We start from the raw sequence: 25972 nt of genomic DNA, 5'->3' as shown, positions 1-25972 counted from the left end.
TCTTCTTCTGAATGAAGAAGAGAAAATGTACAGTACATTTTGATACAAAGTAAAGAAAAACGTCTATAAATCAGACATCAAATTACATTTTTTGAAAAATCTTCTAGAATAATGTAACATGTATGTATTTTACAGGTTCTTAACATAAAGAATACTCTACGAACAAAAAGTTCTGACTGGAAACTCAATCATTTTAACTTATCTTCAGTAAATTGCTTGAAACCTAAAATATTATCTAGTTCTTATTTATTTACCCACAAATATTTCATTTACTGTCAGGAGGTTTCCATAAACATGACCGAAACACTTTAAAGTAGTCTAAAAGAAACACACGTGACCATTAAGAAACAGGTTCTGATCTGGAAGATACCACTTTTAGAAAGAGGCGGAGCCAAAGACAGGGCCTGAACGAACACATTTTTAAGTCGTAAATATGTAATTCTTCATTTCCCATAAAATCACATTATCTACTGTAAGATGAACAACAAATAATGTACCAATAAAAACTGCTCACCCTTTAACATTTTCTAAAGTAACCATTTATAACTACAGGGCTACAAGTGCAATGTTGTCTTTACTTTTAGTTGTTTGTGTTTTTTGCTTGATTTATTATATTTTTACATTAGATTTTTCCCCAGTTTGACAGGCTTTACTTTGCTGCTCAGTTTTGGAATAGTAAACTCTATCCATTCACCATCTTTATTCTCTTTTGCTAGTAGTGAAACACCATTAACTAAATCACAATGCTGACTCCAATGCATTTCAATCTGCGGTCATTACTGAAACAACAGGTTTTTGTGCACTAAGCTTTAGTAACTGGTATTGTGTACAAACCACCTGAAGGAATCTCACATATGCTATCGTGTCATGTCCAATTCCAGCAGTAAAGTGTTGAAATCAGAAACATGTTGTAGCTTGAGTTTTTTTTTTCTCAGAGCAAACTTGAAAGTATTTTTTAATGAGTTCTTTCATTTACATACATTTCTCTTTCGTATTACTTGTGATTTTTATTTTTCTTCTTTCTTACAACCTTAAATGTTGCCACTACTACAAGACAGTTTTCTTTTAAGTCTTGAAAGATCCCCAACATAGTGGAGACTTTTATTTTGAAATTCAAACTTCATTACCAAGTACACAGAGATGATGTCCTTTGTCGATTCTGATAATTGACCCTTGGAAAGTGTGATCTAAAAATACTATTTTAATAAAATTAAACAAGTAATGAAAAATATAAGATCACAAACAAATCAAACCTTATTTATGTAGCACTTTTCATATAGAACAAAACACAAAGTACTTAACACAAGAAGAAAAACATAGAACAACAACAACAAAATAACAATTAAAATAAAGCCCCCTTTCCCACCCCCCAAAACCTCCAACTTACACAGAACCCCAGTCCCATTCATGACTCCCACCCCTTAAATGATGGAGACAAACATTTAGGAAAGAGGTTGAGCACGGAAAAAGTTTGTTAGTGTAAAAATTGATATTTACAACCTCCCTCTCTATGAAAGCTGCATAGACTACAAGACTACAATCACTTGTGTGGAAAAGAATTCCAATTGGCTAAACATAGTTGTGAAAGAGGTGACTTGGATGAAAGTTGTGTTTAATCTTCATTTGCAGATGAACCACATTCTCATCCACTATTATTGTTTTATTTATCCTCTGTAATATTTTAATTATTCTTGTTGCAATATTCCTATTTATCCAACACATTTAAGCATGTTAATGTTAGAATATTGTCTAATAATATTCTCCTCATTTAGGTCATTGGGTTCAATATCTTTGTGACAGGAAATGTTTAAACTTGATTTTAAAGTTCTCTTAATGGTTTAGAAATGCTTTAATGGTCTTGAGCCATCATATTTAACCGATTTGCTTTTGAAGATATGAACCCTGCAGTCCTCTGGCACTGGCTTCTTAAGGTGAGGACCAAAACACAGGGTGAGGCCTCATTCCACCATTACGACCCTCAACTGTGGAACAGCCTGCTGGAGAGCCTCAGAGACTGTAGAGATTTTTAAGAAGAGGTACAAGACCCAACTTTTTAATATATCTTTCACATGACTTTTGTATTTGCTTGATTATTTTATTCTTTATGTATTTATGAATTTCTCTACTTTCTCTACTTATGACACTGTTTTAATTATGTAAGGACTATTTTTATTTAAAATACTACCCTTTTTCTAATTATTAGATTCATGATATTCAAGATTATGTTTTAATCATTTCTAATGCCTTTATTTTTTTATCGGTTGAGTTCTATAAAGCATTGAAGGCTTTTGGCACTTTACTCCTTCTACAATTTTTCAGCTATTTTAACCATTCAGCTATCAGAATTTTCAGCTCTTTCAGCTTTTTCCAGCTGTGACATTTGCTCCTTCAAATCCTTGTACTTATCAAGATATTCCAGGATTTCCAGGATTTTTTCCTCCATTGAAATACATGGCGAATCCATGGTGCAGAAGCTCGCCGGTTCGATACCCGGTGTACGCATTTTTAACAAACATATCTTTTTTGTTATTGTGCTGTGTTCACTTTATTTATGGTCAACTTTGGCCATTTCTTTATTTATATACTTATTTACTTTTTGCCAATTATTACCCTATAAGTTTCATTTTAATTCAGCAGTATAGCATTAAACCCTGCATTTTCTTCTGGAAATGCAGCTCCTTCTAGTTTATTTGATCTTTTCCATTATTGTTATATCCTATTTTAATATTTTATTATTATTATTTATATACTGAAGTATTTTCTCACTCCAGTGCTTCCTCTCCGGGATCCATTGTTCTGGGGCACTACCGGCTCCGCCTGTAGGGGGTGCTGTTGTTGCGGTGCCCGTTCTCATCAGGCCAGCTGAGGTCCTGCTCTGTGGTCTGATAGTCGTAAAGCGGGCCCTGAGCTGTTGAGCGTTCCCTGTGGCAATGGCCCCCATGGTCGGGCTGAGGTTTGGAATAAATGGATCCCCATTACATCGTACCAAGCCAGACTGGGGCTTCACTGTGGCGCAGTGGTTAAGCTCTCTTGCCTCACAGAAAGAAGGCCCTTATAAGTCCCGGCTGGGGGACCTGAAACAAAAGATAATTTTAAAAAATTATGTTACCGACTTTGCAGTTTATTTGAACAATACATCTCTATGTGAATGTAATGCATATTACTCATTCAGAAAGAAAGTTGCACAGCGGCATACCTATGCTTCATTGTTCAACACCTCCTCAAACACACAGAGCACTTCCTTCATTTTCAAGGTAAAATGCGGCCCTATTGTCTCGATTTGGGAGACTGATTCTTTATTTCTAGGACAGTTTTTGTTTCATTGTCCACAACTGATCACTGGGTTTCAGGTCTTCAGTGCAGATGGCCAGTTTTTTGCAGAAAGTTTTGCGTCTTCCCGATGAGTCGTGTCAGGCAACCTAGCTTGGCATTGTTTTGTTGAAATAGCCAAGCCCTTCTTTGAAGAAGTCATTGTTTGGATACAGACAGAGCTTTTTTCTCAAACAGGTATTTATTGTTCACCAATGCTAGTGATCTCACTGATGCGTAGAAAAATACTATGAGTTCTGACATGTTTGCATTCAACCTATTGTGGAGCATGTGTGATGCTGATATCACTCGATGATCATTTTGTAGAAAAGCTGCGAATAATAACAGGTAAATCACAGGCTGCAGAGTAGACAGGTTAGATATACAGTAGCTGCAAAACAAGCAGATTGATAGATCTTGCGGGGTCAGATGGAGAGCAAAGTCAGATGTTCTCCTCTGAATGCTCAGCGTTTCTGTTTACTGACTACCTGGAATGCAAAGGCTGTTGTGAAAGCAAGGAGACCATGTCATGAATGGCGACATTGTCTTATTAAGGAATGTTTTTTCTCTCCCTCACTGTCATGCTTTGGTCGTGTAAGGGCCCTCCTTTAGAAGATCCAACAAGCGTTACCGTTTCTGATGACGTTTGATCCTTTTCTGAATTAGGCTGAAGAGCCTCGACTCTGAGCTCAGAGACAAAAGCTTGTTCAATTTACACTTTACTGACCCATAAAGGAGCCACCTGTTTTAAAAAATATGTCTGACTTAACCATTCTTCAGATTATTTTGTTTGAATATCATTCGGGGAAAAAAACAAAATAGCTCTCTGTTTCAATAACCTACTTCCTTTGTGTGAAGCTTTTTTCAAAGAGGGGATTTGCTAAGACAAAGTGACATACCTTTACAATCCTTCAGGATTAACCCGTGATTGTTAATGTTGCACTGTACACATTGTATAATATATCATATTCACCTTTTGTTTGAATTTGAGTTCTACATGTTTATGTGTTGAGTCAAGGAATACACATATATAAAGGGACTTTTGTATGTCTGTGGGATAAAAGGTAGCACTCCTTTTGAGGAATATGTGTCAATGTGGGCATATTAGGATAACTTTAAATGTTTTTTGTGTACACCAGCATAGGTGTCCTTTTTGTTTACTGCTATGCTTCCTGGAAGAAAAGATTTTGCAATCCGGAAACCTAAATCACGTGAGTGCTGATGAGCTACGTAAACAATTTGGAACTATCGGTGATTCAAGTAATTTTTTCAGGCCATGAAATGCAACTGTCTAAGTTCATCATAGCTGGCACAAAACGAATAGAATATTAAAGCGGCTATTTTGGGACTTTACATTTAGATAAAAAAAATAAACTGTATAATTTAGATGGTTATGAACACACTTCTTGCTAAGTTTCTTTGAAGAGGTCTGGGATCATTACCAAGAAAGAACCGTCATTCCTCACATGAAACCCGAGGCTTGGTGACAAATGTCTTGGACGTGATTCAATGGGTTTCATGTTCAAAGATCTGTAGTGATAAAATGCCTAAATCCAAGTTTGACTGTGTGTAAAAATGTAACAGCTGCGTGTGTCCTCTGGGTCCAGACGGTTGTCATGGGGGATCTTTGGGTTGACCTGTGGCCCAAGTGTAGTCTCTGTTGTAAGAGACTCCACGTAATTCAGAGGTGCAAATCCTGCAGGGAAGAACTGTTGCTTCATTAGGTTTGTATTGTATAGTTTTGTGTGGTGCAGTTTGCGGGTTTGGCTACTTGGGTGTGGGTTCCTCCAGGCTAGGTTGCTGCTGGGAGGCGGCTCTGTGCTGCCTCCCAGCCTTGTTTCAATAGCCCAGTAGGCATATAGTGCTATTTGATGGGGCCGTTTGGACACCACTGCAAAGAAACAGGAGATGTCCTCACACTGCTCCATCCACCTGTTTTTACTGAAAACTCTCCTTACTCCAGCACACTATACACACTTACAATCCAATAATTTGTAAATGATGTACACTTAGACAACCTTCTTAAAAGATCCAAGACTATTTACAGTCACAGTCCCGTTTACGCATGCAAGCACACATTCACCGGAGCTAACCCCCACCAAGAGCAATACAGGGTTCTGTACCTTTCCCAAGGACACTTCTTTGACAAATAGGTGGACAGGGTGGGAAAGTAAACTTGCGATCTACCAATTAGATATCAACCACTGTACTTCTGCAACATGGCTGCCAATACAAATTACATGAGATGGTGATTGCTATTGATCCTCTGTCTCCTACCCTATTCCTTCTTTGGGGAAACCAGTTGCTGTGGTGGTTGTGACCTTTGGACATTGGCTTCATGGGCCAGGGGATCCATGAGTATGTTTTAAGCTGGGGATCACATCACATTTTTCAACATCACTAAATCAAGAGAGCCTGGTCGGTCCTCGCTTATCATCCAATTTTCAGGGATCCCCATTTTGCCCTACCTCTGGGCAGGGGATTGTGACCTACCTCTGCTATCAGTTGGACTCCACGGAGAGAGCTGGCGGTCTACCTGGAATAATGTGAATGCATGGTAATGTAGTGTCACCACTCTAAGCTCACAGGGAGAAGGCCCTATTTTAAATCCTAGCTTTGTCCTTTCTTTGTTTCAGTTTGCATGTATTCCTTGTACATGTTGTCTTACTGTTGTCTCACTCCAAAAATCCTGCTTCACAGGTTCATTGGTGACCAAACTTTCCCTTAGGAGTGAATGTGAGGGTGTTTGGCTCTCGGACAGACTGACAAACTATCTAGGGTGCCCCCTCTCTTTATCCAACAGTAGTTGGGAAAAGGCTCCAGCAACCCTGGGACCCCAGAAAGAATTAAGTGGGTTTAGAAAATTGATTTATAGATACTTTAATAACCGACTACAACAGTTGTTTTCCTAAAGCGAGGAGATAAGGAGGCGCTCACAACTTGCATTCCTCGAACATGCTGGTTCACTCTAGAGTTATGACATTAGGGATTTCTGTTGAGGTTTTTTTTACAATAATGAGTACTCTTGATGTTGTTGAGATGATTTAGGGTGAGTTACTGAGAAACTGCTATTGTTTGTTTGGGGTGTTTTCATGTACGGCGACATTGGGTTCCTAGAAAGGTGCCTAACAAATAAAATCTATTATTATTACTTTATTGATGGTCCCTGCCTTCTTCTACAGCTTCACTACGAGGCACACTCTGGATGTTACTCGTTTTCTGCATCACCAGAGACAAAAACAAACAGTTCATACTGGTCAATACAACTACGTACATTTTGCTCTTTAATGTTTGTGGATAAAGTAAGTAAGAAGAACAAAACATACTGGCAATATTGTGAAGAGTGCATAAGCAAAACAAGGCTAATACTTCTTCCACTTTCGGCTTCTCCCATCAGGGGTCGCCACAGCGAACGAGTCGCATGGTAGATTTGGCAATGTTTTACGCCGGATGCCCTTCCTGACGCAACCTTCTCAAACCGGGCTTGGAACCGGCAGAGGTAGAGAAGGGAACAGGGAGCAGCCCGGAGTCGAACTCGGGTTTCACGGATGGAAGGCGCCGCAAACCAGCACGAGCTAAACTGGCTCAAAACAAGGCTAATAAAGTTTAATGAATTGATTATTTCTAATACCATTCATTCCCATTAAAATACTTATGGAGATAAAAAAAAATAATAATAATTTGGATCTGAAAACATTTGCCCATAACTTCCAGGATCGCACTCCTGTGTTCTCCAATGTTTAAAATTTGCAAAAAGTTGTTTTCTCAAAACGTTCTCAACTTAAATCCATGTGTCAGAAATGAAGAGAAACATTTTTTTAAAATGCAGCCTTTGAGGCTGATCAATGACGATGTATTCTGCAAACCGTATGCACACAGTCCAGTCACCAGTGACGTGCGGAGAGGGTCACGGCTGGTGAGGCACTGACGTCAGTCAGATTTACAAATTTGATTTGCAACAGTTAAATGTTTCCAAGTTTTATAAAGAAAAAGTCTGTTGTATAAAATTTAATTCATAAAATGTCATTTCAACATTTTCTTTTTTATGCTATAAACTGTAGCTTAGAAAAAAAATCTCCCAAAATTATCTTTACTTAAAAAACAAGCCCATGAAAATCTCCTTCTGAAAAAATACATGGATAACCTGTTTGTAGAAATCTTCTTTATCTTTTAAAAATCTCTCTGTCTCAGTGGAGATCACTGCAGCAACATGTCTCCACAAATTCCAGAGTTTAGACAAGTAATACTCCATTTAGAATATAAAGCTAAACAATATTAAAGAATAGCTGGACAGTTTCACTTAACCCTTGTGCTTTAATATTGGGAGTTGGGTCATTTAGACCCACTAGACAGTGCGCTGAACCTTTTTTCTTCGATGATTTGTGATCTTCACTGGTGTCCATGGATTACATGAAATCTTTCCACCTTTATCCACCTTTGTCATGGTAGGAAGAACACGTCAATGTAAGGGTGGGGTCATCTAAGATAGCACAAGGGTTAAATTGCTACAGCAAATACTATATGATTCTTTAGCCACGGTGTCATACTCTCCTGGATCACCAGCACCCTCTGAGCAGATAAAAAAGACTAAATGAGTCACAAACTGGCACCAATGTACGGTAATCAGAAAGTCGGTGAGAAATTTAAAAAATGAAGTAATTAAAAATAAAGCATCTTTAATGACAATAGAAAGACAATTAAAAGTAATCCTAGAATAAACTTGTCTAAAAAATTGATATTCATTTAATTTAATTCATTTCTTTTTTAAACTAAATTTTGCAGGTGAATCTGGGCAGGTGAGACTGCTCAAAAAGCTAACTGCTGAAACAGTTGCAAACTTTTTCACCAGTTAGCAATCTATGATACAACATTGTGACAAAAGGATTTGGCATGCATGTCCAGCAGCAAACAACTGGTTCGTATGATAAATGACACTTATGTAACTTCTGGCAAATGAGATTTTAAGAGGTAGTCATCTTAGTCGCTTTTTCATTAAGCGTTCACTGTCTATAACAGTTTGTAACCCTTGTGCTATCCTAGGCACTTTAACATTGGGAGTTGGGTCATCTAGACCCACTAGACAGTGCTCTGAACCTTTTTTCTTCAATGATTTGTGATCTTCACTGATTTCCATGGATTACATGAAATCTTTCCACCTTTATCCACCTTTGTCATGGTAGGGAGAACACGTCAATGTAAGGATGGGGTCATCTAAGATAGCGCAAGGTTTAAAAAGATACAACTTTTAGAGTCCAATCTACCCAACTTAGCAGTTTTTTTGCAAACACTGATCCTGGAAACATGCATACATAAAACTTTGCATTGCCGATAAGAACTCCATTCAATATTTCTGACTCCAGACTGTGAACCAAGTCAGACTAGGCTTGTGGGTTTTTTACTGATCTTGTCGACACATTTTTATCCAAACGTCATGGTTTGACCATTCTAATGGTTCAAAAATTGACTTACTAAAAATCAGCTTTTACTCCACAGAAAGAGTTTTATGGCCACATATTGGATTGAAATATTTTATTTCTCTTATTTCTAAGATGACATATTTTAGATGAGCTGCAGTTATTTCTAGATGGTATTGTAATGCAATGTGCCCTTTTTCACATTAGTGATGTCTGATAGACTGGGACAATTCTGGGACATTTTTACCCTTGTTTGGTTGTCCTGAAATACAATTTCTGCAGGTGTTGTTTTAATAAAGATGGTGCCATTCAAATTCTTGTTGCCAAGGCTGTGAATGACAGACAAAAACGAATGTTGTTGCAGACAGGGAAAAATTTCACAAAGTGCATGCGGGAATGCATGCCTAAAAAAGCAAAGCATCTCATCACTCAACAGCAATTTAGGTTTTCAGGTATTGGTCCTGACTGTAGGAATTTAAAGTCACACCCTCATATTACACTTCGCTTAGTTTCCAGACGTCCTTTGTTTAAGCAGAAATTTTAAAAACTACATTTCTGAATACAATGATAGGTTTTATGGATCTGATGATGGAGGTTAGTGAAGGACAGAAGCACGTCTTCCTTGAATGCACATCTTTTTTTAAGGGAAAAAAAAAGCAAATGTCAGGACAAAACAAATGTACAGATCACTTTCTTAAAAAATGAGAGAGAACTGAAACTGAGGTGTTTATATGCAGGCTGAAGATAATCAAAATCCAGCATCACCTGCAAACTCACACCAGGTGTGGACATGACAGGTTAAAAACTGAATGGATGAATGAAAATCACTGCTCCTACAAGTTATGATTTATTTTTATTTTTTTAGAATAATAGGCATATTAACTGATACAGGGCACAAAACCCCACCTCTACCCTGCTTTACACTGCCAACTCGCCTTGAGGTATTAAAATAAAAATGTTACTGTTTGTGGAAGGCCTAAATTAGGAGAACTAGATCATTTTATGGTAAAGTAAACCTATTTAAAGACCCACTCCAATGAAAATTGTGTTTTTGTTGTTTTCAACACATTCTTGTAGAATTATTCTGATAATTGAGGACATATATATATATATATATACACTCACTAGTCCTCTGCCTCCTTCCTTGCGGCTAGCATACAGTCTCAGGGTGCTGGATTTGGGATGGAACCCTCCATGCATGGTGAGGAGCTTTCGTGTCTTAACATCCGTGGTCTGTATCTCTTCCTTTGGCTATCTTATTATTCCTGCAGGGTATATGATTACTGGCAGTGCATAGCTGTTTATTTCCTGGGTCTTGTTCTTGCCATTGAGCTGGCTTCTCAGGACTTGCCTTACTCGTTGGAGGTATTTAGCTGTTGCAGCTTTCCTTGTATTCTATTTTCTCACACTCTTGCAATGTTTCTGTGTATCTTGGCAGTAACGTTTATTTGTGGTTCGCCTGGAATTTTATATGTTTTCCTCTCTGATGCATGCTGTACGCTCGAAACACAAAGTAATGTCTCCCTGCTAACTGAGGATTCTAGTTAAGTTATTTACATCATTTCATGACTATAACTACTTAACTAACAATTATAAGTATTTCTTTCTGATTAAAACCTTTTGTTCTGAAATGAAACTCTTTGATTTTAGTTGGATTCAATTTAAAACAGATACATCTTTTCTTTAAGAACCCAAGAATTTATAAACTTGACTAATTTTTATTACACTAAAACGAATAAAGATTCAAATAAGATTTGGGAATTTTTTTCTTTTACTTATTTTATGTTTCCTATTTAAGAAAAAAACTTACATTCAATAATAATACCTTTAAATACTACACTTTTTTATTTATTTAAAAGCTTTAGAATGCATCATGGAATCGAGACTGCCCTTCCTAAAGTGCTAAACAGCATCAGTGTCAACAGTGACTCAGGAAAAACATCAATCTTGGCGTTTTTAGAATCAGTGCAGCCTTTGTTACTGTGGACCATAAAATACTTCTTGACAGGCTGGGAAGTGGGCGGGATTATTTCACAGAGTCCACAGTTGGGTCAGATCCTATTATGCAGACAGTGGTTCGGTTGTTTTCTAATGGTGATCATAAATCTGGGTTCTTGTGACTCTGCTAAGCAACCCGTACACACTCCCTCTGAGTCAAATCCTGAACACTACAGGTGCACAGGCGAGTTCTGACACCAAACCACAATGGACCATTCACCTTTGCTAAGAGCTAAACTTCCTTCAGTTAAACAAGAAAAGGATAAAAGTCATTGTTTGGAAACAAGAAGAATGGAGTAAAGAACAGATTGATTCAAAGAGGTTCATTGTGTCTATAAGATTATACTGCGTGTTTAATTTATTTTTTATCAGACACTGGTTTGTTTTGTAATGTAAAACGTACCGACAAACGTACCGAATGTAAAACGGACATCAAGGGGCGGAGTCACTTGTCAAAGTTTGACAGGTGATTCCGCCTCAGTTACAATCAGCTGTTTTTTAAAGACGTCACACACTACCACCTGATGACGACCCTGATGAAGGTGGAAGACATTCCACCGAAACATGTCGGTACGTTTTACATTACAAAACAAACCAGTGTCTGATAAAAAATAAATTAAACACGCAAAGAACAGATTGCTAGAGAAATACAGATATCAGCACTGACTGTGTTAGACCAAAAATGTAGGATACTCTAACAAATAAATGCATTTAAGCATAAGCAATCTGAACAAAAAGGTATATTGAAGGTCAAATATAGTTTGGACTTCCTTTTAGCTGTTTTTGCTCCTTTGGCTGAAATCATCATTGAGACACCTTTTTTGTGGCATCTACCAGTCCCTTAAATGTGTCTTACGTGTGAAATGTCTAAACCTAAACAAAAACAAAAACTACATTCTTCTGAAACTACATTTCAAAGAAAGTTTAAAAATAGGCTTAAAAACATTTCTAATGTTAAATTATATCACTTGGGTCACTTAGTGATGTTAAAATTGATTTTAAATGTGTATGCATCCCGATACCGACATGTGTGAAAATGTACAGACCTTATAGGATCTCCTAATTTTCTTTAAATGACTACATCACACTGCAAAGTGGCATGTTGTATTGCATCGTCAATGAAGCTGCCTGTTGAGATAAGAATGAAGACATGACTTTGCTGACAACGTGACACTTAAATACACAGAAGATGATCAACTTCAGTAAAGACAGCTGCGGATGCTGAGAAACACGAACCTGGTGTCACTGTGACAGAAGAAAACAAAAACAGAATGTCAACAAAAAAAATACAATCCTCAAAAATATATGGCTGTTAGTTTATAAATTTTTCAACTGTCACCTTGCTGCACACAGATGGAAGCAGCTTCCTGATGATGTCTATTTATATTTTAACTTAAACCGTTGCTGTTTTCTGACTATTTTATTCAAGGGATTTTTCAGTCTAGTATTCTATTTGTCCTGCCTGCTGCAAAGCAATTTGAATAGCTTATAAAAGGTGCTACATATGAAACCTTTCTGCCTGAATGAAACACTTTGGATGGCGTTAACCCTTGTGCTATCCTAGGCACTTTAACATTGGGAGTTGGGTCATCTAGACCCACTAGACAGTGCTCTGAACCTTTTTTCTTCGATGATTTGTGATCTTCACTGGTGTCCATGGATTACATGAAATCTTTCCACCTTTATCCACCTTTGTCATGGTAGGGAGAACACGTCAAAGTAAGGGTGGGGTCATCTAAGATAGCACAAGGGTTAAACGTGCAGAACTTTGGGCAAAATCTTGATGTAGGGGGACGTGTCATCACTCCAATAAACATTTATTTTATTTTAAAGAAAAACATTTCTGATAAACTATTTAATGTCATTACGTATTTATAACTTCAAGCAACCAAAAAAAATTAGAACCATCGACATAGTAATTAGAAAATAATAATGTGTTTTCTGCTAAATAGTAATTAAAAAAGGCATTAAAAATGCATAACAAATGTTTTTATGTCTGTAAGAATGCAAATTGACATTTTGAAGAAATCCCGCCTCTTTTGGCTGAACGGCTCAAATACTTTGGCCCAAGAAACCGCAAAAGCATTGAGAAAAAAAATAATGAAAGGTAAACAGTGACTCATTAGCAGCCATAAATAAAGAGGAGGAAACTATCAAGAATAGATCAAATTCTTTCCTGATTACTTCTGGATTTACGAGAAACACAGTAAAAGATAAAAAAATATATATGATAATTTTAGTTAGGATGGTGCTATAGTCCAGACTGCTGCTCTTTCACCTAGTTTTCTGTCTGTCTGTCTGTTTCTAAAGTGTCTTTGAACAGATGATGTCAGAGTTTCAGTGTTTTCTGACTCTTATTAATTTGGGCAGGTGGTCACTCTTACAGAGTCTTGTTCTGCTGGAGGTTTCCTCCCCTTATAAGTTTTCTTCTCCAGTCGCCCAAATTCCTGCTCCTTGCCTGGTTTGACAATTTTTCTTAAAACAACCTATTTTGTCAATTTTTGCCATAAATTGGATCAGAAATTCAGATTTACTTTAAAACAGTTTAAAACAAGTTGCGTCTTTGGGTTAAATGATTACCATGCGATCAAATTAACAGTTTTTGAGGTTGACTACATAAAAAAAAACTTTAAAAATGGATCTGAACAATCCGAAAGACAGCAGTTGTCATTTAATATTCCTGCTCAAACTGTGTTTCTTTGCATTTTTCTAATTTGCGGGGGTGTGTCTTACCGTTTTCCTGTAGATGCTGGAAGCAAGTTGAACTGGTTCTGCCATATAAAATTCTGGGTAGGATGTCGTGACAATAAACACACAGCCTGTGCAGGTTTCTCTCATTGTTGCAAAGATACCAGCGGGGAGAAAGTGTCTGAAGTGGTGGGGCTGCAGGAATTTTTGTCTTTCTTAAAAACTCAGACTTGTGCGTTTTTTTTGTAATTACCCATCAAGCAATGCGATAATTGGATCCACTTTTATCATCTCAGAGGTGAGGAGTCATTTTTTTTTAAATCGGGTTGATCCTTTTTTATTGAATTTTGGTTTTACACAGGTTGTAAAAGTACCAAGAAAAAGTACTTTTCTTGTAATTTTACCTTTACAAAATAGAGATAGTGAGGGGGAACTTTTTACTTATAAATTTGAGATAAATTTTAAATAAAAGACAATACTTTATTACTTTGTATATCAAGTATAGCGACAGGTGGGTTTCTGTTTTGAATTGTATGTCATTGTATGTCATTCCATCAGGCTAATTACAGATAAAACAAGAAAAAAATATGTTTTTATTTTTTTTATTTAGAAAAAAAATGGAGCAGACAAAACTTCCAGAAGACGAAACCAGAGACCAGATGGAGGACATCACAGAGGAAAAGTTCCTCAAAGATCTCTACATTTTCATGAAGAAGAGAGACACTCCAATAGAGAGGATCCCTAACCTGGGCTTTAAGCAAAGTATGATTTTTATTTTTTTTTATTTTGGAGAACATTTGTGTTTTAACATTCACATCTTATTATTGTTGTTGTTGAAACCAAAAGGAGTAAAACAAATATTGTTATTTATCATCTATGCTGTTTTTAATAGAGCTATGGTAACACGATAAAAAAAATACCTTGGTGGAACCACTACATTTTTATTCTGTTCTTAAATCCACAACCACATTTTATTGAATTATGTCACTGTTCTTCAAAAAAAACCATAAAAGTGGCATGTGTTAAAGCTAAAATATTATTTTGGATTATCTCAGGTACCCATAAGGCTTTTCCTTTTTGCCAGCTGTCAACATAAACAGAAAACTGTGATTTGAATAATTGTAAATTGTGATCTAAATCCTTCTAATGTTTTCTTTTTAAGAAAACAAGTGAAAAATAGAAGAGAATTAACGTAAAACTCTTGTGTGTTTTTGCAGTTGATTTATTTGTGATGTTCAAGACCGTCAATGACTTGGGGGGCTACCACAAGGTAAACAGCATGTCTGAACATCCGTGTTGACTTCACGTGACTAATTGAAATGTTTTAAATTCCAGGTCAAAATGTTTGACAGGTTTAGATTGTTCTTTGCACTTTTGCAACACAGAAATCGTAAACTGTCCTGCTTTGCCTTAGGTCACTTCCCATCAGCTGTGGAAGCAAGTCTACAACATTCTGGGCGGAAACCCGCGGAGCACGAGCGCTGCGACCTGCACTCGCAGGCACTATGAGCGGTAAGCAGGACCACGCATGCTCCTATTCCAGCCTGTGGAGTTTTCTGTGAGCGCCGTGTCTCATTCACTTGCTGTTATTTTAGGCTCCTCTTACCATATGAGTGCCACTTGAAGGGCATTTTAATAAACGCTGTGCCTCAGCCAAAACCCTTTCATGACAAGGACAGCTCCAGTGGGCAGAGGCCGTCGAAGCGCAGGCTACTGTCCCCTCAGGTGGGTTTCCATTTCCACACTGAGAATGATGGGAAATGTAGCTTTTTTGTATTTAGATTTAAATTTTAATGATAATTTTTGTGTTTTTTTTTAGGGACCTTACAGTTTCCAATTCGATCCCTACCTCCACTCTTTGCCTCTACACTTCCCGCAGTTCTATCCACCAAGTCAGCCATTTCTACCCCCTATCTTTCCCCTTACTCCCTCAGTGTTACTCCCTCAACACCCTGCCCTCAAACCCACCCACCAGTTTCAGCCACCAACTGTTGACCAGCACACCAACCAGTCACTGATGGACTTGCGGCGACTGGCAGAGCAGTACATGTCCTTGTTTAGACCGAATGAACCCCTGAATCTGAGCACAAAGGCATCCAGCTGCGACTCTGAGAGTCCGGCGTCATCGTTTTCCCCGCCGGCTTCCAACAAGGGTCCAAAGTTTTTGAACCAACCCTCCCCACTCTATGCCCCATGTCATTCAGGGGTAGTTAGAAATGAAGACGCTAGTGACTCTAGTGAAGAAGACACAGCTTTTTCATACCCTCCAAAAGCAAAGAAAGCCCGTGTTGTGAAAGCTTGCACACCGCCACACAGCCCCAAAGGCAGCTCTGCCCTTACAACGGAAGCTGACAAGGGGGCCCGAAAACCGAGCTCTCCAAAATCAAGCTCTTTGCTCGAACAAGCAGAAGACAAACAGACAGTTCAGGAAGAATGGAAGCCTTTTGCCAGCGACATTCAGTGCAGGCTTCCTCAACCAGGAGAAGGAAGGATGGAATTTGAAGTACCACTGTCTGTCTTTTATAAATTGATCAAATCGTGTGGCCCCTCTGCCATGTTGCGCCCTTCCCTCAATCCCGAGGATTCCTCTGGACAGAAGAGCTGCTCTGACGTTGACGCTCTTCCCTCAGGCGAGATATTTTACATGAAACGGCAGAACTCAGCCGAGGATTTAAGCCAGAAGGACGAGGCGAACAGTTCCAGCCGGAGCCAAAACTACAAAAACTACAAACCCTTCCCTTCGAGCAGCAACATGAAGAGTGTCTGGCCTCTGCAGGATGCCCATCGTCACCGGGACGTCACACAGACCAGAGTGTCCTCTCACGCTTCCTCCAGACTCTGTGAAGTTCAGGAGGAGGAGCAGAGAGGCGAGAGAAAGCCTCCAGGCCGGCTGATGAACCCCAGCTCTGAGCTGGAGCTCTCCAGCGAGGAGCTCGTGAAGCTGAGGAAAATCATCTTGAGCACTTCGTGAAGCTAAGATGGAAAGAACCAACACCACGCTGAAGCTAATTCTTAAAAACTTGATTAGTGAAGTTACACTTGCAGTACAGCAGAGGAGTTTCGCACATTGAGAGCAATAAATCAACGTTTAACTTCAGTATTAGTGCCAGGTACAGAACATGAACATGAACATAAGCTTTAAGTCTAAACCAAAGACTTCATTTTCAAAATAAAATTGGCTCTTGCTGCCAAAAAAAGTTTGTATTTGAAAGGAAGCTATTCCATATTTGAAGCTATTTTCCAAACTCCTTATTCTTGAGGATTAAGGACTTTATTCCTGGTCACATAATCTGAATTTATGTGGCTTCTAAAGTGAAACTTTCGTCCTCAAAATAATGCACCAAAAACACTTTTAGAAAAAAAGAAACAAAGAAAGGAAGTATCTGAAAAGCTCTTTTCTCTTTTTTAAATTTTTTTTATCGTGACGTTTAACTTGATATTGTAAAGCTAACAAAAGTAAATCCATTTTACAAAAAACTAAATGTAGCAGATATTTGAGGGGAAAAAATTAAATATGTATTATGAAGTGATTTTTATCTAATTAAAGTGCACATAAGTGTCATTTGCTGATCCTGTAAATATTCTGTAATGATTTAAATATTAATAAATGTGTTAAAATGCATGAATCGTGTTTTTTGTGTATTACTCACTTTGGAACACATCACAAATTAACAATAGGTTTTGTCAAATAAAAATAATTATATTTTGATATATATATATATCTATCTATATTATTTTATTCTTCACAGTGACCTAAAAATATAATCTTTTTGTTCTAACTGTGGGACTTATTGGACAGAGAAAAACACCAAAATGTTAAAAAAAAAAACATTTTTTAAAAAGCCTAAAATATTAGGCTATATTATTAAAAATCAGTGAATACGTAAAATATATTAATATTAAAACTCCCACATGTATGAAAGCCTTCTATAGAGTTTTTTTTTTTTTTTTCAAATCTTCCCTTTGGTTGACAGCTATTCTGTAAAATGACATTAATCTAAAGTATATTTTAAAAAGACACACTCAGAATATTTAAACTGCTTTTGGAATAAATGGTGGAAGTCCAAACTATAATTATTTTAATTTTTACCCTTTGAATCAAAGCGTGCAATGCATTTTTTTTTTCCTTTGAAATGACGGCAGCATAAAAACAGCAGACACTCCCACCAGACGCTGAATGCTTTGCGCAAATTATATATATATATATAATAGTAATTATAGTTCGTGGGATTTAAAAGGCCATTAAAGAAGGAACAATGTGGGACGGATCATCAGCACAAATGCGGAATTCTGTTTCTGGATTTTTGTGGTAGACGTGTTATGTTTTTTCAATCTCCTGATGTTGACAGCAGGACAATTATCAAAGTGATGACGCCCTGAAGCTTGAAGCTATACTGCATCTCACACATGTGTTTCGCAATGACATTCAAGCCCAGAAATGCTTTAACAAATTCATTTTGACAGATCCAGGGAGCAGTTAAAACCCCTATTATCCCTTTAGTTTTCTTATTTGTTAGCTGTGATCATAGAAATCCTCTTTTGTTGTCTTTGTTGATAAAGTTGGCACCCGTGTGGCAAATTCAGAAATAAAGGTCGGCCGCAGGCAAGCATTAAACCGGAATGAGAACAAGTGTTTATTTGACTTTAGTTTTATTATGTACATCTTTTGCAACTATAACTATAACTTAAGTATAGTTACGTTTTTTTTTTCCCACTTTGATTGTTTTTCTCATGAAAAAAACAAAAAAACAGAGGTTGAAGGTTCAACACCACACATCTTGTGATCCCTTAGTGACGGCAGTTCTTCATCATTTCCGTTTCCATTTGGAGTTGTCTTGTCGGGAAATTAATGACTGTAAAATGAAGAAAAGCGTCAATCAAACTTAAAGACAACAATAACAGTGTCATTCAACAGCGTGTCAACCGTCCTGGCTCTCTTCCCAATTATTTTAGCAGGTGACAATGCAAAAAATTCACTTCCACCCTGTTTCTGATAAACGCTCTCTGGAAAATGCCTCCATTAAACATTCCCGGCTTCAAGAGACAGTTAAAACCGTTTTTATTTAACAATCCTCGCCCCAATAAAAGCCGGCATGACGATGTTATTTTTGGAGGAACACAAGAGTAAAAGTTACTGGAAGCAATCGTACAACTGGTGATTCCAGACCGGCACCAAAAAAATGCACAGGCTTTATCAGCTATCTGCTGAAAGGTTGCAGTGTTTAACACACTTTGCAGGATTAGTTATTTTTTTGTTCAAAAGATTTTTAAAGACACTTGAGTGTTTTTCTTGAGATTCAAAGATGATCTCTCTGCTCAAAATAACGTCATTTGAGTTGTATTTATCTATAAAAAAGATTGGGCAATGACAGGTGTATTGATGGCACACGGTCACACAGTTTGAGACAATAGGACTCTGCTTAAGGAAACCACAAACCTGCGCAAACAACAGGTTTTTAAGTAAAACAAAGATTGTATTGTAAGAGTGGAATTCTGCTGAGATGCCAGGCTGCTGGTTTCTATTTATCAGCTATCAAAGCAGGCTGCAAAACCTGTTCCCATGTCCGCTCTGTGGCCTTTCCTTGTACACAGACACACGCTTGAACAAAAGCAGCTATTAGTGCAAACTTAAACTTGCAACCTTTGTTTGCTCGTTGGCAAAAGAGGTCAAATTGCATACAGTTGTCTCACGGTAAAGCCTGTTTTGTACAAATGGACCATTATGTGATTTAGTCTCAGTAGGGCTTGTCCAAAAGCTGTTACATCATGTGTTCAGTCATGAATGACATTGTTGTGATTCATTCTGCTGTCGACTGTGATTTGTTTGGTTTCTTAAAAGTTAAACGTGTGCCCTACATATCCTTTATTGTAAGCTAAAAAAAAGGAAATTTTTTATGCATTATACTTTAGAAACAGGAATCTAAAATGAGAACAGACGGAAACTGACATAAATAGAGTGTGCATGGAGCAGATGCTGGTTGACCTTGATATCAGCGGGATGCACATGTAAGGATGCAAAATACTTTAAAATGACCTCAAAAATACACATCAGGGAACACAGACATGGGCGTCCAGCTTCCAGCTTTTACAAGTCCAAGCTGATCTTTGCCTTCTTTTTGAGACCCACACTGATGAAAATTGTGTTTTTTGGTGTTTTTATTTATTTATTTATTTTTTTACTTGTCCTGTCTAACAGCTGGGCAGGCAGATGAGAACTGAGGGCCTCTTGTGTTGGACATATTTTACTTTAACAATAGGGGTTATTAATCTTCAGACAAACCAAAGGTATGTCTGAATAAACCCCTTTTGTAATTGAGGCCAAACTTTATTGATTTCGATCATGTTTGAAAATCTCTGGTGTTGGACCGGACGGAAAAGGAAAGAAGGGAAGAAGAGAGAGGGATGTTAGGGGGGGGGGGGGTAGGAGGGTGATAGTAGGAGGGGGGGGATAAAACCATGAAGCAGCGTAGAGCAGCAAGTTTACTGGTTGTTTATCATTACGGCAAGGTTCAAATGTAGTATAAAAAGGGCGGGGCCTGTCCACACACACACTCCAATGTTATCAACACACCTGCTAGCTGCAAAAATGTCCACATGTCGACATGTACACAAAACAGATAGTGTTCACACGCATACTTATGCCTTAAAACCAACTAGTGTGAAATATTTCATTCATTCAATCATGCAAACTATTAGTGCAAAGGTGAGCTAACACCTGTGCTCAGGTGAGTGTTTATGTTCTTCTAAAATGGATGGTGGAATGTGAAAAGAAGGAGGGGGAGTGCCCAGCCACCCCCACACCAAGACCCCCGCCGCAGCAGCAGCGGCAGCCGGAACCCCCCAACGCCACACGGCAGCAGGCAGGGAACAACTGCCCCCCGGGCGACCAAATCCGCCACCCAGGCCAGGGCCAGCAGGACCGCTGCGAGGCCCCCAGAACCAGAGAGCAACGAGGTATGGGGGGAGAGAGACTGCCGCCCCAGCCCAACCAGGAGAGCAGCCCCCCCGCCGCGCCGGAAGACCCCAACGCAGGGCCCCACCCGAGAAGGGCACCCACAGCCCCAGACGAGCACCCCATCACCACCCAGGAGTTCCGGGCATCCCCCCGCCCCAACCCCAGGTGCGAGCCAGGACCCCCCAAGAGAGACCCACTCCGCACTCCAGGTAGCCACCCACCCGGCCCACGGTTGGTCCAGGGAGGAGCAAGGCAGGGGCCAGACGCCCCCGCCCAGGAGGGGAGCACCCCGGGGAAAAAAGGGGGCCCACAAGGGGTGTTGTAAACATGGCCCGACAAGGCTCGGCCACAGTTGGAAATTTGGCGGGGCCCAGCGCCCAGGGGCAAGGACCAGAACCCACCCGCCAGGGACACGGACACCCCCAGCCCAGGTGTAATGTGACCCCCCCGCGCGCGCGGAGAGAGTACCGCTGGGGCCAGGAAACCGGCACCCAGGGGACACGGCCGCCGTTGCCAGGGGCCCCGTACCCCCCACCAGGGAAGGGGTAAGGGGCAGATGGTCCTAGGTCCCCACTTCCTTGCAAAATGTGTGTGCGTGTATGTTGGAATGTATATTTTGAGGGGGGAGGGGTGTGTGTACTAAGTGGGGTGCAGTTAAAAGTAGCGGGTAGGGCACTGAGGGGACATCTCCTGATTACTCACAGTGATGTCCCCTCACCCTCCCCACCAAGGGGCCCTAAATGTCTAAGGTGCGGTTAAAATTGGCGGGTAGGGTGCTAGGAGGACATCTGCTGCTTGCTGGCAGTGATGTCCAAGCATCACTGCCGGGCTTACTCCGCACCAACAGTCCTGGCTAAAACTCAGAGGGGAATTTTCTAATTAACTACTGCATTAGAAACTACATCCAAAACGTGACTTTTTAAAAATGATTTTGACTAAAATCGAAATAATCATTTTTAAAAGACCACTAGGAATGCTTTTACAGTAGATCAAAATATGATCGGAGTGAGACTTTAGCTCAATGTTTGACATTTTTTGACTATAATAAATCTTCAATGGTTTACGCAATTACCCAAATTCCAGTGGAGAAAAGCAGCTTTGTGCTGATATGCAAGACTTTACAACAGTGAAGTCATTTTATCAACATAATTCATCTGATTCTGTCGTGGTGCAAAGCAGCATTGAACCTTTAAAAATTAGCTTCTCTCCACGTCAGAATCAGCGGATAGACTTTGATCGGGTAAACCAGGGGTGTCCATATCCAGGCCTCGAGGGCTGATGTCCTACAAGTTTTCCAACCATCCTGCCATTAAAGCTCTTTATTGGCTAAACATGATCTAGGTAATCAACAGCAGACAAGGCAGGGCTTCCGGGAAACTAGCAGGAGGCCGGCCCTCGAGGCCTGGAATTGGGCACCCGTGGCGTAAACGGTCAAAGTGTTACAGTATGTCGGAGAGCTTGTGGTATCTATAGTTATTACCTGCAACATCTCCGCTGGTAACCCTTGTGCTATCTTAGATGACCCCACCCTTACATTGACGTGTTCTCCCTACCATGACAAAGGTGGATAAAGGTGGAAAGATTTCATGTAATCCATGGACACCGGTGAAGATCACAAATCATTGAAGAAAAAAGGTTCAGAGCACTGTCTAGTGGGTCTAGATGACCCAACTCCCAACGTTAAAGTGCCTAGGATAGCACAAGGGTTAAAGGGTTAAGAAAAACAGCCGCACCACACCTCATCTTTGCTAACGGGATCCATGACCATCTTTTCTCTCGGCCAAAAGATGATGGGCATAGATGGTCTTTTTCTGTCCTAAACTTGGTGAGACGCTGAGTCAAATTGTATCCTCACAAAAGCCCTTTTTAATAAGGACAACCTTGTATCAGTCAGACATAGTGGAAGTGATATGATGGTATGATCTGCTTTGACCTTGGGATTTTAACAATTATTCTGCGCTGTATCGTAAAATCCATTTGAGAGAATCTTGTTCTGGAGCAAAACACTTATCTACACCAATTATTCTTTAGATTGTTTAAATTTGTGTGAAGTGTGATAAACACTAAAAACAAAACAAAAAAGAAAGGCTCAATAGTTTTTTTAAAGTACTGGGAATGAATGGTGCATGACACAAGGGGAAAAATTAAATATTTGCGTGCATTGGCCTGAATTTTGTCAAAGAATTTCTTCAACCGATTTTCACACTGACCGCATTCAACGGACAACAAACAGATCTAAAACCTGATCACATGGGATCTACCTTATCTTCCTCCCACACAAAAATTTAACTAACCAGCTTCAAAAACGTGTTTGTGTTTCAAGAAATTATGAAACGAAAGTTAAACAATTACTTTTTCTACAAAGAATGTACTGTTAAAACACCCACTTAACTTAGAATATAGAGGAAAACATTATATCTAGGTCCAATAATGAATTTCTCATGCGGTTTTGGAAAGTGAGTCCGACTATGATTCATGTTTTTAGATCTAAAGCTTCATTTTTATTGATCTGAGAGTTTTTGTGAGTCTTTCTTGTTGGTCCTCTGACTGTTGTAATAACCTGCAACTGTATTAAAACCCATTAGCCAAAGGGAGAACCCTTTCTTTATTGTTACTTCTTTGAATTATGCCCGTGTTCTTCTTCTTTTCTTTTTAAATTGAAATATGAACTACTACCATGACTAATTGTCTTACTCTACTTTCATAACTGCTCCAGGGGTTAGAGTGAAAAAGGAAAAGGCACTGCTTAATGATATCTGAAGAGGAATGGGAGCTCACACCCCCTGACCTGAAGCAGACATGTTGTTGATGGTAAAACATACAAAAGAAAATGTAAAATACGAAGGAACTGTCTCTTGCAATCCTTTATTTCCTCCCAAAATGCAGGAATAATGGTTGTCGAAAGAATGTCAACACTGTGGTTAAACAGTGAGCAACCATGTTCACACCGGTTGCAGCAACTAAGATTCAAGCAGCCACTTCTAAAGAAACATTTTTGTAAATGCCTGTTTTGGCCTTCCGTGTTCAGGACTCTTGCTTTGACATGTCACTTCTTACGTTTTTAAGTCCGCTTTCGGGCTTTACGTACTATGTCATTGAACATGGGTTGAAAGTTGACCAATCAGGAACTCAGATTTGGTAGTGACTTATGGATAGCGTCCTTTTAACTTACAGAGGTGCCAACTGTTGATCAGAGAAGAAATTAATAGTTGCAGTATTTGCCAAGCCAAAATTACATGACACCAAGTCTTTCATGAATCGGTATGAAGGAAAAAGCCATGTGCAACATTCACAAGATTTTCCCTGCTTCGACTGTTCACACCAAGCCTCTTTCAACTCTAGGTACATACGCTAGTATCGGGTAGCGATTGTATGCGAAAATCCAAGAACGTGTTCGGCGTGTTACTGGACGCGTGACACATGCCCACCATGTACGTGGCATGACAGGGGAAACAGGCAAACTCAAAATATTGACACAAAACTATTTTGGATTTCTTAAAATACAACATATCTCAAAGAGGTAAAAATCCCAAAACAATTCAAAATAATTTTTGTAGTATTTTCCATGCATAATTTGACACATTGTTCATACACCTAATTTTTAGGTAAACTTATCTGCATAGCACAGAGGACATGATAGCAAGGGATTGTCTATTCGTCAGAGCTGCACACATCAGCTGTGGACAATGACGTGTGTATCCCTTCCACCTCCATGAATAAAGGAGGTAGAAGTGCCAGTTACACGTATAATGATCATGTAACTGCAGAAATATTCCTGTACTTGATGAAACATTTGCTCTGACATGACGTAAGCAAAGCCATTGTGTAAAGATCATAGTAGTAGGTTTAGGGGTTGTCATCCGGACTTACGTACGTTGTAAGACATTTCACCTCTTATCCAAAAGGCTTTGTCAATTCAGAATTGACAAGACAACCCCTAAACCTACTACTATGATGGAATCAACCTGGATGAATGTGAGTCTTCAGCGACATATTTCTTCTAATTGAGTGAGGTTTTTTTTATTCTTTTCTTGAAACAGTACGTATAGATATTTTTGTTGACTGGTTAGAACTGATGCAACTAAGTTTGAAACATAATGTTTTGCACATTACAACTTCCCAAATTTAAGTTTGTGAAGCCTCAAGTGCTAAAAGTCCTACCTTTCCTTGTAGTAGGAGGAGAGCAATGTGCGGATCTCACTTGACAGATCTGGATTCACAGGGCCCTTTCTCGGGGAAGACGGCGTTACTGGTAATGAAGAGGAAATAAACGGATTTTCATAGACCATTTGCGTTATCACAGCATTCATCAGAGGTTTTGTGAAATTTGAGAAGACTGACGGGTGAAGTCGGTGGCATGTATTTTCTTTTTTGATTCCTTGTTTTCTTTTTCTTTTTGTTCAGTTTCATTGCCCATGTAATTGATGAAATATTTGGTAATACAATGCCAACATTTACCTACTGGGAATTTTTAACCTTTGGTTGTGAAATCTATTTATTCTGCGTGCCTCACGTGTTGTTCCTTGGTGCAGAAAATTAAACAGTGACAGCTTCTGGTTCGTTGTTCTTTAGGTTCTGTGATGTTTTCGACTGTTTGCTGAACAAGTTTGACTGCTTTCCGGGATCGTTGCCTCTTCAGATTAATGCAGATAAACATAATATTCAAATTTGGGAAATTGTGGCAGCAGGTGTTGACAAGTGCACAGGTTTTGATGAATGTGCTGGTAGGGAAGGTAAAGGCCTAACATTCTTCACTCTTTTGGTTCTATGTTATTTCTAAGTAACAGGTGTATTGGTATAAATGTTGCAAAGTCATAAAGCCAGAAACTGACATTTTCTTGATATTGATCTGTTTTATGATATAGTTGTTTCACATCACAAGTTTTATTGTCATCTTTAGTTTGCAGATTTATTGAAGCTTATTGGTTTTGTTTTATGACAAACCACTACAAATAAAAAATAAATGTTTCCTTTACACAACAAAATAAAACAATTAAATAATGTAGATAGGGGGGCTAATACGTCGATCTCGATTGCCCAGTCGGTTGCAAAGACAGTGTGGGGAGATTGCCAACAGTTTTCATGGTCATGAATGTAGGCGCGGCAGTCAAGTTTCAGTCAGTTGGGCAGGGATGACGTCACTATGAAATCGGGTAGCAGCCAGATCGCTGGCCGGCCGATGTGTAAATGTCTCCGGATGAACGCCAGTGTCACTGGCCAGCCACCCGGTAGCCCCGGGGTACAAAAAAAGTGGCACATATTTTATTTTGTAGACAATATGCCTCCCAAGAAACCCAGCAAGTGTAACCGTCTCTCTCGTTAGTGCTCTGCGTTGTGTTGTGAAAACCTCAGGAAGCCACGAGACACCGGATGAACTTTCTTGGAGCAGTCTGGTTTATTATCTGTTCATAACATAATATGGCGTCAACACGTGCTGCGCTCAGATAATGCCCAAAACTCTTCCCGATTAGAAAACAGCAGAAAGGGAAGGGGGGGGGGGGGGGGCATCAACTTCTTATACCCAGGTCTGAAGGACCCTAATGGCATACAACTCAATTGCCAGATATAAAATAAATAAAATAAAATTGTGTGTAATTATACAATACAT

At 39.1% G+C, this 25972-nt stretch overlaps 2 protein-coding genes across 6 annotated transcripts in view; one reads left to right on the top strand and one right to left on the bottom strand.

The window, feature by feature from the left end:
* Window positions 1-2934: 2934 nt before the first annotated feature.
* The window catches only part of LOC101173562 (rhotekin-like), a 43835-nt gene continuing 20797 nt past the window's right edge, over window positions 2935-25972 (bottom strand). Inside the window, exons 12-13 of one of the 5 annotated variants that reach the window (XM_078955518.1) lie at window positions 24526-24613; window positions 2935-3074 (exon numbers count right to left, since the gene is read on the bottom strand). In XM_078955518.1, coding sequence (XP_078811644.1) covers window positions 3053-3074; window positions 24526-24613 — 110 coding nt within the window. In that variant the 3' untranslated portion in view covers window positions 2935-3052. Of the gene's footprint in view, window positions 3075-16725; window positions 18263-24525; window positions 24614-25972 lie in introns of those variants that run through there. The other 4 variants (XM_023961072.2, XR_013659251.1, XM_023961073.2 and 1 more) reach the window with 4 other exon arrangements.
* Window positions 13530-17031, top strand: arid6 (AT-rich interaction domain 6). Its single transcript, XM_020707499.3, has 6 exons — window positions 13530-13707; window positions 14020-14171; window positions 14627-14679; window positions 14824-14921; window positions 15005-15134; window positions 15229-17031. The coding sequence occupies exons 2-6, from the start codon at window positions 14027-14029 to the stop codon at window positions 16378-16380; spliced, it is 1578 nt and encodes a 525-aa protein (XP_020563158.1). The 5' UTR covers window positions 13530-13707; window positions 14020-14026; the 3' UTR covers window positions 16381-17031.

Source organism: Oryzias latipes, chromosome 12 (genome assembly GCF_053564925.1).
Source record: "Oryzias latipes strain Hd-rR chromosome 12, Olatipes_Hd-rR_3.1".
NCBI classification, from domain to species: domain Eukaryota; kingdom Metazoa; phylum Chordata; class Actinopteri; order Beloniformes; family Adrianichthyidae; genus Oryzias; species Oryzias latipes.
Note: the sequence above shows the minus strand (reverse complement) of the source record. Positions and strands in the feature narration are given on the sequence as shown.